The sequence below is a fragment of the Cynoglossus semilaevis genome, chromosome 7 (genome assembly GCF_000523025.1).
Source record: "Cynoglossus semilaevis isolate Cse_v1.0 chromosome 7, Cse_v1.0, whole genome shotgun sequence".
Classification (NCBI taxonomy): Eukaryota; Metazoa; Chordata; class Actinopteri; order Pleuronectiformes; family Cynoglossidae; genus Cynoglossus; species Cynoglossus semilaevis.
In genome coordinates this window covers 12,402,745-12,417,870 of record NC_024313.1, presented here as the reverse complement: position 1 = coordinate 12,417,870, position 15,126 = coordinate 12,402,745, and the positions used below count along the sequence as shown (strand labels likewise).

The following is a 15,126-nucleotide window of genomic DNA, read 5'->3' as shown; positions in this document are numbered from 1 at the left end:
ATCTGTGGCTGTGTGTGTGTGTTTACCTATGACAGATGCAAACAGCTCTGGTGCTGAACTGCCAGCTGCCATGAAGGTGGCACCGGCGACATCTTCACTCAGATCCAGTTTCTGCAGGAATGAAGCACAAAGGAGACAATGATCGTCCACTGTTCAGCTACAGTGTTGCCCCCCTCCCTCCGTCCCCCAACAAAGACACTTCACACACATCTATGTGTTCCATCTACCTCGCAGATCTTCTCCAGCGATGTCACAAAGTACTCGTCACAGGTGATGGCGAGGGCCAGGAACATGTAGAGGGTCTGGACGGAGAAGGAGCCACATACATTAGAGTCCAACATTAGAGTTCAACATTAGAGTCCAACGTTAGAGTCCAACGTTAGAGTCCAACATTAGAGTCCAACATCAGAGTCCAACATTAGAGTCCAACGTTAGAGTCCAACGTTAGAGTCCAACGTTAGAGTCCAACGTTAGAGTCCAACGTTAGAGTCCAACGTTAGAGTCCAACGTTAGAGTCCAACATTAGACTCCAACATTAGAGTCCAACATTAGACTCCAACATTAGAGTCCAACATTAGACTCCAACATTAGAGTTCAACATTAGAGTCCAACATTAGACTCCAACATTAGAGTCCAACATTAGAGCAAACAGAAAAAAAGGATTTTAATCCATCTGATCAGAGTTTTTGGCTGGGAATGTAAAGCACTTACATATGTTGCCACTAGGTGGCACTAATGAAATTTAAAGGACACAAATTGCAATTAACCACAAAATCCTCCATGGAATAAAACTCCATAGATCAGCAAATAAATACTGCACAACTACACCCAACACTACACCCCAACATGTTGTGTAGTTTTCACAACGTTTGTTAATATTTTTTTTTGAACACTTATTTCACTGCACCGTATTTGCTGTTTTTGTTCAGTTCTCAGCTCTGTTGACATCAAATGCTGCTCTTGTTCATCACCTCATCAACCAGATGTGTGTGAGCAGATCAATTATAATAAGGAAAAACTAAATGAGATCAGTCAGCAGAGGTAGAGGACGACTGTGAGGCAGGTCTGTAGACTGGCCCAAGGACAAATGAAGGGGATTCCTGAACCCAGAGTCCAATTAAAGCAGAAATTGCATCAAATTCAAAATGTCAGTTCACTAACGAGATATTTTCCAGCTGTAAATCTGTGGGATCTGCGCACACACACACACTACTGCACACACACTCATGTCAAAGTGTTTATGTCAAGAGAGAACGACGTGTAGTGGAGGGGTTGTGGGTGGGGTAGGTGGGGGGGAGGGAGAGTGGGGGGGCGCTATTTTAGTAGCTGAGCAGAGATCTATAAATTATAGATCGGCTCTGACATCATCAGAGCCCAGCAGGTCTTGGAGGCTTGCTCTGCTCTATGCTGTCCACAGGGGGCAGTGCAGGACCATAATATATTCATATATCTCCCCCACTCGACTGTCACAACCTGGAAAACATGAAACCATATTTGACTGTGGGCCATGAAGGTGGACGGTGAGATGAGTGCAGCATAACTCTGGGTTTAGGTCAGAGTCACGTCAACACACTCACACCTGACTGAGGATCGACCAGAGGAAGAAAACCTGACCACAAACCTCCACGGTCATCATTACATATACATCGCTCCTGCTTTATGATCCGTTTTAATTTGACGACTTCAGTCTTTCAAAGTCTGTCCTGGAGAAAAAACCAGGTTGAAACGTCAGAGGTTCCATAACTTTATTTTTTACTTATGACGTCAGAGGTTCCATAACTTTATTTTTGTACTTATTTATTTTAAGGTTATGGCACAGGTCGTCAACACTCCCTTCCTGAAGTGCATCCATATAACGGGCTACACTCCCCGACCTTCAGTGGGAAACACGTGCTCAAAGGTTTCATCTCTAACCGAGCATTCTCTTCTGCTGAGCTGTGACAGACACAGTCGGAGAGAGAGGTTTCCTCCGTCCAAAAATGATGAATTAGTGACAGCGCTTCAATTTCGCAAAATATTCACTTTTCAAACCCGTCAGAAGTTGAAGAACTAAAGTAGAAGGGAGGAAGTTTAAAACAGCAGTGTATTCAAGTCAGTGAATGGAGAGAAAAAAAAGAATCTTTTCAATTTATTCCCTAACTTTTAGTTGGGGTCATATTTTGGACACATTTGCCCCTGTAGAGGTTGATTTTAGCAGCTTTTAATGGCTCTGTTGTTCAATATTGACAACTTGATTGTTCAGTACTACTTCCACATGTGAAAAGCAACAATATTTGCCATTTTTAGAAACGTCTGTTTCTAATTTTTGCTCCCCTGAAACAACACATTCATGTTGAATTTACCACACAGCTGCAATAATGACCAGTTCAACGGAGGCTGACAGTATCCAACAGGTGTACAGAGCAGTAGTAGTAGCAGTATATATTAGCTCTGAGTGTTCACTGAGGAGCTGAAGCTCTCCTGTAGGAGACGACCATCACCATCACCACCATCATCATCATCATCATCATCTTTACGACACACTCAGCCATAAAATCAAATGGAAACTCCTCCTCGTTCCTCTGAGTGCAGCCAGGACATTCAAAGAAACACACGAGGCTGATGTTAATGCTGTTTATCTCAGTCATATCAGCCGTGTGTTAGTCTTCGAGCTATGGGTTATTAGTTTGTCAAGACTGGTTTACAGGAGATAAAACTATAACTGACAGAAAACACCTCGACATCCACCGGTGAACGGAGGTGAAGTGGCTCTCAACACCACAGGAGTTTCCATTAAAGAATTCCATCTGTGGAGAATTCTGGGAGATTTTGACAGAAGTGACTTTTAAACATTTATCAAGTTCTGGGACAAAAAAAGCTGTTGCAACACAATCATTTTAACCGGTTTTAAATTAATTTTAGTGATTTCTTTTAGTGAAGAAACGTTGTGACGTTTAAATTGTTAACTTTCTGAGGATGAAAAAACATTTAGCTTGAAGCAAGTAGCTTCAAATAAAACTCGACACAGCTTCTCTACTTCAGCCTAATCTGAGGCAAATTAATGCCGTGATGACTCCACTGTCCTAGTAAAAAAAATTGAATCGTAGACTTCCAGCCAAAGTGTCATTCGTTAGATGACGTTGAACCTCGAAGGTACGACACTGTGTTTGGACTAAATACACACTAATGGGACAAACTGGTGCCACCTCCAGGGTAGAACTGATACAGTACAGTACGTCAAAGACAAAATCGACTCAGTGAGTCCTCTTACCGCCACAATGTGCAGCATAACGGCCCCCGTCTTTCGTTCGTTATTGGTGAAAAGGTCATCTGGGAACTCGTGTATTGCTGTGGAGAGAGTAAAAAAATATATAATGGTCAGCAGTGGAACAGTCCCCACAGTAACCTGGGGGGGGGGGCTGTGTTATTGCATTATGGACGTTGTTCCTCCAGGAAGTAGGTCTGGGAAGCCCTGATGACACGACACGATTGGTTGGAGGAAACCTGGGGTTTCTCCACCTCTCGTCCCTCGTTCCCACAGCAAAAACATTCAAGACCAGTGTTGGTGAAATGTTCATTTTCAAAGCAGCCTTGTCTGACTTTGAGTTATTAATGAGCTTGATGTTTGTCTTTGAGAAGTCATATATTTGTGGGAACATTCTTTAGTAATGTCTAGTATTTTTTGGCTAAATATTTCGTATTACTGCGTAAAATCTGACACACAATTCATGTTAGAAAATGCTAAATTTGGCACAAGAAAAATAAATCTATTTGTATTTTTTAAATTAAGTTATGCAAAAACCAAATTACAAATACAATAATAAAAATAACATGAATTATAATTGACAAATTAAATTATAAAGTTTGTTTAACCAAAATATATTGCAGTATTTTACGTCACTGGAAAACCAAACGCCCCGTGTTTTGTTTTCATCAAGCAGAGAATGAGAATCTGACCCGCAGCCTGGGTCTATATTAGGAGCCTGAAGTTGTACGGAATTAAAGCTAAGCAGGCAGAAAAGTGTCCCATGCTGAGGACTCGTCATCCATCATCCAGATCTCCAGCTGGAACACGGTGTGATGGTGGCACAGAGATACGAGAGAGAGCAGCACTGACACTTCACGGTGCACCTGCCTGCAGCTGCAGCCTCGCTGTGTTTAATACCCGTCTATGTTCTCTCTGTCTTTAAAAGGCCTGGACTATTGTCAGAATATACGGAGAACAGAGAGCCTAGAGCTCCATCTGCTGGAGTGGACGGTGCTGAATGAAGCTACATTAAATGACATGTAGCTAATGAGCGTTGCTTATTCACTGAATCTCAGGCATGATGTGCAATTACAGACTTTATTAGCCTTTGAAGTGTTGGTTTTTTTTGTTTTTTTAAAACAAGGGCAGATGCTCTGGGGTGGCCAACAATTCTCTGGGGTCAGCCCCACAACTCTCCCATGACCCCTACTGGGGAATCAGGAATCGCCGGTAATGATGTGACTAATACAATCTTCCTACTTTGACCTACTTAAATCAAAAGCTGTTTTTCTCTTTTTTCCACAACAAAAAGTTGTGAAGGACCCCCCTCCAATCCCCCCCCCCTCCCCCCCCACCCCAAAAAGCAGAACCAATGTGTCATACATGTGTTCATCATGCCTCTCACAGAGACCCTTGGACCCATGGAAGTCAGCTGATTTCACTCTGACTAACACATCCTACACTGACACCCCCCCACCCCAGCCCACCCCCCCGCCCCGCTCACATCTGTGGGCCAAATAAACAGGAATAAACAGCTGCTTTGTTGCTGCTGCTCCATTTACACACAATACTTTGGGGGGAAAATGCAAAAGAAAAAAAAAAACAAATGCAGTTTGCAAAACTCCGAGCCTCTGTCACATACGGCCTGAAAAACTGGAGCAGTGCTCACCTGAGACTCTACGCCACATCTGTCCCAACCCAACTTTTCTACCATGGTGTGTTCACATGACTGAATCAGCGCAGCGTCTGGAACACTGCACAGGAAGTGGTCCACGTCCACGTATTAAAGCCCACACCTCCTGGGTTACAGTCAGTTGCATCAAGAACATGGAAATGTGACACTCTTCTGCATCTCCATATGTCAGCCGTCAAATTTGGTTTTGTTTGTTGTTGTTTTTTTTACAAAGACCAAACAGAGTCACGACACATGAAAAATACGCCGCTATTTTTGGACGTGGGAGACAAATTAATCCGACCTTGATTTGTAGGAGATTTATCTCACAGGTGTCACCGCAGCACACACACACACACACACACACACACACACACACCCAGACATTCACACCCCTACTATGAAGGGTGGGGGTTATAACAAATAAAAGGATTTTAGGATTTAACAAGTATAATTTAACTACAATCTCCATGACCATTAGTCTGGTTTATGTCTAAAGTTAATGAGTTAGTGAAGTTAATTACAGTGACGTGGATTCATCATTTTAACCTGTTTTAGTCTAAATATAAGTGACATTTAAATATTGTTATTCCATGTTTGTCATCCTGTTGAGACACTCATGTGATTCTCACCAACTGTTTATTCACTGTTTAAAGAGTTGGGGGGGGCAGGTTATCAGTAATTTATATTTTTCTGCACATAATTTATGACCTGGCCTTTTTAGCAGAACAAGTTGTTGGAAAATTTTACTTTTATAATTAGCTCTAGGCTCTAGTTTTCACTATTTTTTATTAAATTTTCTGTCTTGTATTAATGTCTAACTGTGTAAAATGTATAAATCCTACATTGAGTCTTTTTGGTTAAAGTTACAGTTGGATTTTAAAGTGAAACTCTTGATTTTACTGGTTTAATACTCAGGTCAATAACCAAAAGTCCAGCCCAGGTTTCCATCACGTCTGAAAGTGTGGCCGCTTCTCCAGAGGTGGGTTGTTGTTTATTAATCTACAGCGTAATGAGAGATTGAAGAGGACGACACTGCAGACCAACGCTGGCCGTGACGAGCGGCTTTAGCTCATTCCATTCCTGATGGGTTTATGTGACACGGAGCCAACGGCCTCCAGCGGAGGCAAAAATCAATGACAGGATTTGTCAGCTGTGCCCTCACAGAGGCTGAATAAAAACAAATTCACGCTGAGCTCCAACCTGACCTCGATAAAAATATAAAATAAAAAAATAACAGCCGAACGATCAGGTGTTCCTGTAGAACATGGAGCAGAAACATTGAAGTCTGACTCCCTCGCCCCCTACGTGCTCCCTCTCTCTTTCTCTCGCCTCGTCGGCCTTTCATTAATCAATAATTGAACACTGTGGCGGTCCGGCATTCTTAAGTTACTTGTCGTGGTCCCTTGCTGCTATATACATCAGCTCAGACTGGGCGTGTTAAAAATAGGTGCCCACAGAAGGTGTTTTAAAGGGCACCAGCACCAGGACATGGAGATGACAGGCAGACGGAGGAGGAGGTGACTTCCTCTTCCTCCTCCTCCTCCTCTTCCTCCTCCTCCCTGTAAAACACTCACTGAGGCAGACAGCGTCCGTGTCTCCTCACGGCGGAGGTCACAGCACAAGGAAAGACGCTACCACCACAAGGACAGGACAGGAAGTACACGGGGCCACAGGCAGATTGCTTAAATCATGCATCTCAAATGAGGCCGCGGAGCCGGAATCATAAATAATATGGAACTGGGTCGGAGCCAATGCCACTTAAAGAGAAAATTGTATGAATAATTGGAGGGGAAAAAAAAAGTTAAAAAAAAGATTAGAACATTTCACACCGTTGTTTATAATTCATGCAGCATAAACTGTCAAACACCTACTGTATATAGACTAAAACAGAAGCACAGGTTTGGTGAATCATTTATACCTGTGTTGATCAAACCCTGGTTGGCCACCTCAAAATAGGGCGTGATGAGACAAGACTATACAGGGGTAAGTCATAAAGTGCTGGGACAACTGACAACTGTAGCTTTTCCATGCTGGGACAACTGACAACTGTAGCTTTTTCCATTGTATATATAAACACACATACACACACACACACACACACACACGTTTTCTATGAAAGAGTAAAATCCAGGGAACAGACAGACACCACAGCAGCGAGTGTAAAATACTGGTGGATTTGTCAGAGTTTTTGGTTTGATTCTAATCTTCTGTGTTGCTCATCACCTCTCACTTGTCATTTCAGAGGTTACACAACGACCAAATATGAACACAGCTGCCGCTGTAGCTCATTATGCCCGGCAGACTGGGCCGGTTTGTTGAAACAGTGGCAGAAATCATTGAAGTAAATGTTTGAACTGTGCCAAACAAACCGTCGAAATCTGAATAAAACAACGTTAGCTGAACACGGGCTTCAGATATTTATGAGCCCTTCTGAAGAACCAAACAAAGTGTTTCCCTCCTGCTGTTTGTGGGTTAGACTGTCTGTATCTCAGCACTGAGCTCCCACTGATCCGTTGGGCTGTGTACTGGCCAACACAGCATCAACGCTGGAGCGCTGGCAAACAACGCAAATTAATCGTGATTTCAATATTTCATTAGTCGTGCCTCAGTGGATAAATTGCATCAATATGTATTTTTGTTCTCTTTGTTCTCCCCTCCCCCCCCGACTGCCTCCCACCAACAGATAACCACCTTACACTGACGTATTAAAGCTGGAGCATGCCATTCTTTACATTTGTGCAATTATATATTTCATAATCTGATAATATTCCAGATTTGATGCTACAGTTACATAACGGAGCTCAGTCTCTGCCGTCTGTTGTCCCAGACCAGGACTGTGTCTCAGCCAGCACTCACAGACCGGACAAAACCAAACAGATCATCAGTCCTGGAATCACATAAGCAGCACACTTCTTAGAACGTCCTCTGAGAAAGAAAGTGACTGAACCCAAACTCCAGTGAAGTCGGTACAACTACTACAAACTGTCCACTCAATTAATTCATCTTTTCAAGCAAGAACAGGTCACGGCCTGTCACAGCAGGTTGAATTTGGCTAATATTTTATATTTTAAAACAGACAGAATAATCAGCAACAAATATTTAATAAATAATAATAAAGGAACACTGACTGATTTTAGATCTGAAGGAATTTGCACCTGCTGCTGCCACACCAGTCACTCTCACACACACACACACACACACACACACACACACGTCAGATGATTCATGGAGCATAAATCACCCTTCAGTACAGTAACCTGGAGAACGTCTCCTCTGGTTCGTCACCCGTCCATTAGATAATTAACTTTCTAGCGGTGGACGTGAGTGGACGTCACCACTGGACCGACATGAGACATTCTTGAAAATATTAGTGACATCACGGCGGCCTCGGGGGAAATCTTTAAGTCCCAAAGACGTTACGTTTGGCCGGGCTGCGAGGTCGAGTCCTGGCATGATGTTGGGCCAGTTCTCTGACATGTCCATGTGACTGCTCACACATCACATGTAGCACCGCTCACACATGACCACATAAGCACTCTGGTGTAAGTCATTCCACCTGCATGAACACACTCAAACACCTATTGTACTGCACACTGCTAATTTTAGCCCCGGTGTACACGTGACTGTGTGGTGGTACAGTAGTACAGTAGTAGTAGTAGTAGTAGTAGTACTCCGTCTATTAGCAGAGCAGAAGACTCCCGGTTCAATACCCTCGATGGGACACTGCTGTGAAGCGTATGCATTAATCTGTGTGGCAGAGAAATAGGTGAGCGACCCCCTCAGGCTGAAGAGTGTTCCTGCAGCATCAAAGGGAGAAGCCAGCTGTAAATGTAAAGACACACTTTAACCAACGTCGCCGCGCGGCCAAACCTCAGCTTTGTTCTAAAGACACTCCAGGCAGATCAAAAGAGCCACGAAATGAACTGTTAAGAGGAAGATGATGAAGAGGAGGAGGAGGAGAGAGGGGGGGCTTCTAATCTCATGGGGAGAGGAACGTGAACTGGTATACACAGTACATAAAGAGGTCAGGCATGATTGAACTCTGCAGCGGGGAGAGTGCCGTGCGCAGGTGCTCGCCTAACTCTCCGCTGCATTGTTCCACGGTTGGCATGCGAGGCCGGGAGCGGAGTGAGGTCACTGTCCATTATGCACCGCATGCAGCATAATCCCCGCTCGAGTAATTCCCTTTTAAAAAGCCTCCTTCTGGTGTTTCCCTGGAGTGGACAGACCTGCAGCCTGCACACTGCTGGAAGACGCCCACCTCCCACCTAGTCGTTAAATTCCATGCCTGCTAACCCGCAGGTTAGCAGGCATGTGTTTATAATAATGTGTTTATAATAATTCTATTCTCTTCAAACTGTTGTGTTGTTCATTTACATAGAAACAACACGGTGAAAATTCAAATCTCATCAACACTAATCCATCACCACTTCTTCAAAGTCCTTACACCACATAAGTGGGAGGTTTTTTAAATACATGGTATTAAGGGCATCGTTATTAAAGGCTAATTCTGCCTCCTACTGAACATCAGCAACGCTCTTTTGCTCCTTCATCAATTTCCTGGACTCCTCGACTGGCACCACTGGGTTCCAGGAGGGGGTGGGTTCATACGTAAGCTTGGGGAAAAGACAGTATAATCTAATATTCCATGTCCCTGTGTAAACTTTCTCTACAAATACATCACTGATCCTGTTCTTCCTGCCGCCCTGAGAGAGCTAATAATACAACTGACAAAAAAAGACCAACATCTGCTCCGGAATTACTGCTTCATGCAAGAAAATGTTTGGAAAAAGTCAAAAGTACATTTGTTCCAGTGTGTGTGACACCATGTGTGATGGTTAAACAGTGCTCAGATGTTGCGTCAGGGCCTGCAGTGACACTCGGCCTCGTACAAGTCAGCGTTGTTATCACACAGATCTGGACGGAGCCGTGAGTTCACAGCATTTACACCGAACGGCCAATGACGCTGGCACTGGTGATGAACGGCTGTCCAAGCCCAGAAACACCAACACTGGCCCCAGGTGAGAGCAGAGAAGGGCTCCCTGGGTGATCAGACCAAAGCTGGCTGAGAGTCGTCTGTCTCTGCAGCCCACAAACAGCAGCCTAATTAAAACAGAGCGTCAGATGCTGCACACGATCAGCACTAAACACAGAGAGAAAAAAAAAAAAGACATCAGCAATAACCATCATCCAAACCAGCTCAGTTCCAAACACTGTCACTGCCCGCCCCCCCCCCCCCGGGGGGGGGGGGTGAGGGGGTGAGGCAGCGTCATCAGCTCTGTTCAAACAACAGGGCAGGGAATCAGAACAAACGGGCACAGATGTGCCAAACAAACACGTGTCTCAGTCTTTTTGGAGGAAAACTCGATGGCTGTCTTTCCCCTTGGTGGGACTGAGATCCAAACGTGGGTCGTGGGGCTAATTTAGCCCAGATGTCCCAGCCAAAAATACTCTTTTACGTTTTATGGTTAGTGTTTTAGGGAGCGTTGAAAAGTTACACAACAGTTTACTTTTTCTCTACTGAAGACACTGACAGTTTTTCACTCACAACAACACAGAGTTGCTTTAAAATCTGAAAATCAACTCCTGAACTGCCTCTCCAAGGCAAAAGTGAAGAGACTGTTGAAACACAAACCATCCGTACAATCAGCTGTCTGATTTCTGCAGCTTGCGTTACAGGATTACTCACGAGACCGAGGGCTTTGAACGAGGAGTCATGAGACTGGTTTGCATCACGGGAAGGATAAGAGGAAGAAAAAGGAGAAGTTGAGCTGCTGAGAAATGTCTAGAACATTGAGGTACAGTTGTGGTTTATTCAGGAGTTGCTGGAGTCTTTGGAATAAATTGGGGGGGGGGGTAATCCCTGAGGATTAGGAGAAAAGACATCAAGAATGTTATTCTGTCATTTGGTGTTTTTTCACTCCAAGGCCAATGTGAGTGAATGGAAAAGGAACTGTTAATGCCTTTAAACCTGTGTGTTTGAGACAGCAGATCAACCAATCAGATTAATCTGCTTCTGTAATGACACAACCTGACATTAGTAAATATTAGCTAATAGAAGTAAATGGTTATTAAATGCAAAAACAGCATTAATATTTATTACCTCAGTTTCATAAAGTGAAATCCAAAATTGTGGATTTCATACAAATCAGTGGTTCTTTAAACTTGGCCCAATGGAAATAATGTTGCTAATCTAGGGATGTTTTCATTTATGACTTAACTTTATCTTTGGTCAAAATAATAATAATAATAATAAATAAATCTGATCACTGCTTCTCAGCCTCTCAGCTGACACCATGCTATCATCAGTCACATGCTAATGGCTTCTATTAAAAAACAAACTAATGTCAAGTGAGTAATGTGTTCCATACAGTCAGTAAAGTGCGATAGAAATAGAAATAAATGAATACATGGCACAGTCACATGAACCTCTGTGTTGAAAAACAGCCAACAGCACCAATTAAGAACGGACCAATCAGAATGACAGACGCCGAGGTCACAAGACACTTGTCGCTGCTGTCACTTGAGCAGCGTTTCAATCAATAACTTCATGACAAACTGTACGTGGTTGTATTTTCACAGAGGGATGGAGACGTCAGCGTTGTGTCCACGCTCCGTCGTCTTCTTTAAGACGAACCAAAGACACTGCTGGACGATCCATAACTGTCCCACCATCAGAGAACTGTCAGGCCTTATTACTGACCCAAACCCAGTCAGAACAACGTGGACGACAGGCGAGGGAGTGGTACGGCAGTTAATATACGAGGTTGGACACCATATTGTTTTTACCTCTCACCAATTTCACAGTAATTTTACACCAGGGGATTTTAACTCCACCTTTAGCTACAACTCTGAAAACGTCCTCATCCAACGTCAACATTGTTGACATCAGAGTATTTCATGTTGCTTTTTCCAAAAATAAATTGGGTTAGTATTTTGCTACAAAAGTGTGTTCAAATATCCCAGCTACATTTTCCTGTGCAGGCACACAGGCATTATAGTGTAGCTTTCATGCCAACAGCAAAAAAGTTGGTGTAATTCAGGTTTATACGGTCAGTGCATCTTACCCGGCTCAGAACAGTTCTTTGGCTCCGTTTCATTGTCCGACTCTGAGGCCATTAGCCGTCTTCCCCAGTGCTCTGGATTTGGCTGGACCTCCACCGTCATCCCATGACCTGCAACAGAATCCAAAACAGCTTTGATTAACACATCATCACACCGACACAGGTCTGTGCACCGACACCAACTGTGTTTGGATGCTAATGCACCAGATTTAAAAACAAAACAAAAATAAAATAAAAAAAACCCACTGTGATTTAAGGTAACAACGCTTCTGCACGGATCATGTTACATGATCAAAAATATCCCAGTGATCATGATCATTCACCCCGACAGGTTTTCTCTTTCTTTGGTTTAGCTTTTATGTATATGTGATATTTCCATCCGGCAGCAGCAGCAGCAGCAGCAGCATTAAAATGCTGATGCCGTGCCATTATGTTTAAAGACGCTGGAGTGGGAGGAGGTTTCATTTTTCATTTAACGGCTCTGAAGCCTCTAATGAGAACATAAAAACAGCAGTACGCTCCAAATATATCATGTCAAGCTGCCACAAATGAGCTGAGCAGCAGTTTTTAAATTTGAAATTTCTACAAAGCACCGACCGATTAGGCGGCGTGGTCGTGCACCTTGATCACCAGGGAACGCTGAAGACTGACGGCCTGGGTTCGACTGTGGAGTTAGAGTCATGTCCAGATATCTGGTTCACACTGGAGGTCAAATAAACTGCTGCTAACTCAAAGTTTCACAACCAACTTTCAACCCAACAACCTTACATTCGGTGCACACTGCACGTCGGAGTACTGTTTAAAGGGCAGAGAGTTTTTTAACAATTACTTCAGACAACACACATTCTATAAGATAAGATAGGGGTATTCAACATAAGGCTCCTGAGCCACATGTGGCTCTTTAGCAATCCAAATTTAGCCTGTGTTTCTAAACCTGAGCTGAGCTGGCAACTTTCAGGCAGAGAAAGAAATGTTGAAATGTTGCTTCTTGCGTCAGTCACTTTGTGTACTTATTTAATGTAGTATTACTACACTAAGTACTTCATCCTCTGCTCTACCGCCATCATTAAATGTCCGAAATGTTTAGTGAAACAAAACAAGTTAGTGAAATAATAACAAGTGCTGGAGTTGAAGGGCTGCAGGCCCCTGAGCCAGGCAGTAAATGTGTGCATTAGCATTTAATGCTATTATCTGTACACATGTTTTCCACGCCCCAGTGGTTTAGCACTTCTCAGATGATTCGTTAAGCTCATACTGTATGTTGACCACGCTCCGTGTTCTGCTCTTCAACTTCATAAAAGCTGTGTTTTTCCATGCTGTCCTGTGTGACCCGGCAGATTAACTGACACTTTTTGTTTTTGTTTTTTGGCTGCAGTTAAATAATAATCTACCCTGTAAAATCACCATTCAAATGTATAGAGAGGAGTCTGGAACTAATTCACTTAATCCAGCCTGGATACTGAATGAGCCACTTCAGGAAAAGGTTCTGTTCCCACTCAGCTGAGTCTTGGGCAAATGCTGGTCGAGTCTGGACTGGACCGGTCCAGTGACACACCTTGGACTGAACTAGAATCTGTCCTGATTCAGTTCTAGTCTTGTGTGAGTGACTATCCATGTCCATCAACCAAATATTCAAACTTTATTTGTTAGAATCTTTATATCTGTAGAGAAGTGAAGAAGAAACAACGTTGACACAGGATCACGTGTAAATATGGTTCAGAAATTAATGATTCAACGCTTCAGATGATTCATTATTCATTAACCAACACATTAATTATTTATCCATCAATTCCAGGCCACTTTGAGGTAAATTAGTCTCTAAATAATGACTGCATTCACACAACCACAAGTGCGTGCACACAGACACACAGACACACACACACATACTGTGGGTTTTCCAACTTTCATTAATTAACAATTGTAAAATCAAAGCAAAAACCACATTTTACTACTACTTGAATGGAAAGTTGTTCCAATTATTACAGTTTGTGACAGGCGTTGTTATAGCGCCATCTGCTTTTTTTTTCCTCCATTTTCCCTGAACTGAGGAAAAGAACATTTAAAGGGAAGTGAATTTGACTGAATTCCCATTATGTCCCAGAATTCCCTGCTTTTTTTTTTCCTTCATTTTCCCTAAACTGAGGAAAAGAACATTTGAAGGGAAATTAATTTGACTGAATTCCCTTAAAGAGGGAAGTCCTTCACTACAGGAACAACTTGAAGACTTGTTTGGACTTTAATTGATTGACAGCACGACGGTGTCATGTGACCCAGACGGCTGGAGACTGCGGTTAAATTTGAATCATAATCACATGTTCAACTGAAGAAGAGCTGAAACGTGAAACACTTTGAGGAAACGTCTGATGTAGAAACAACTAGAAGCTGAACTAAAGTAGCCCCCAAACTGAGTCTTTGGTCCTCGTGTGCACGATGGCCACGCCCTCTTCTTCTACAGTGCATGGACAGACGACAGTGTCACCTAAACTGGCTGCGACTCCCACATGAACAGCCTGGAGATCAGCAGGCTCTGGACAAACAGACTGTACACCAGGCCACGGCAGCTGCCACCTGGTCCTGTGGTCCAAAAGTCTGAGCCCTGCAGTCACACAACCAACCTGTTCCCCTTCACTAACCAACCTGTTCCCCTTCACTAACCAACCTGGCCTCAACTCTTCTTCTGTCCAATCGCTTTTCTCTGCCCTTTTTGAATTAGTGACAAGTGCAGGTGAAACCATAAGGAATCCATTCATTATCAAGTGAGGAGTTCAAGAATTGCAGGACCATCCGAGACATTGGTCATGTGACGTTAACACATTTGAACGTCTCGATGAGTGACTTTAAACCCGCCTGTTGTTCAAGTTCATGTCAGCCAGAGTTCATCTGAGACAGGGTGCAGGAACAGACCATCCTAAACTCCAGGTAGATAAATCAGAGTTGTATGTTTTTGATAATTGTGCAGGACGTGTGTGAAGTCACGTGACGTGTGTCACTAAGAAAATCCTTCTGGCTCTGGAGCTAAAACCCAGAGCTGCAGTCTGTTGTGGAGCACGCTGACGTTGGCTCGGGCTTCGCTTCACTTTCTCCTGCCAGCTGACTCACTTTCATTATTGGTCTGGTTCCCTGTATTCAACAGCCACTGTTGTGGAGTTGGTAAAGATTAC

General features: G+C 43.4%; 1 protein-coding gene across 1 annotated transcript in view; it reads right to left on the bottom strand.

The window, feature by feature from the left end:
- Window positions 1-15,126, bottom strand: part of slc24a4b (solute carrier family 24 member 4b) — a 31,679-nt gene that overhangs the window by 11,692 nt on the left and 4,861 nt on the right. Inside the window, exons 3-6 of the mRNA XM_025057062.1 lie at window positions 11,969-12,076; window positions 3,251-3,327; window positions 228-302; window positions 10-111 (exon numbers count right to left, since the gene is read on the bottom strand). Of these exons, the coding sequence (XP_024912830.1) occupies window positions 10-111; window positions 228-302; window positions 3,251-3,327; window positions 11,969-12,076 (362 nt within the window). The remainder of the gene's footprint in view (window positions 1-9; window positions 112-227; window positions 303-3,250; window positions 3,328-11,968; window positions 12,077-15,126) is intronic.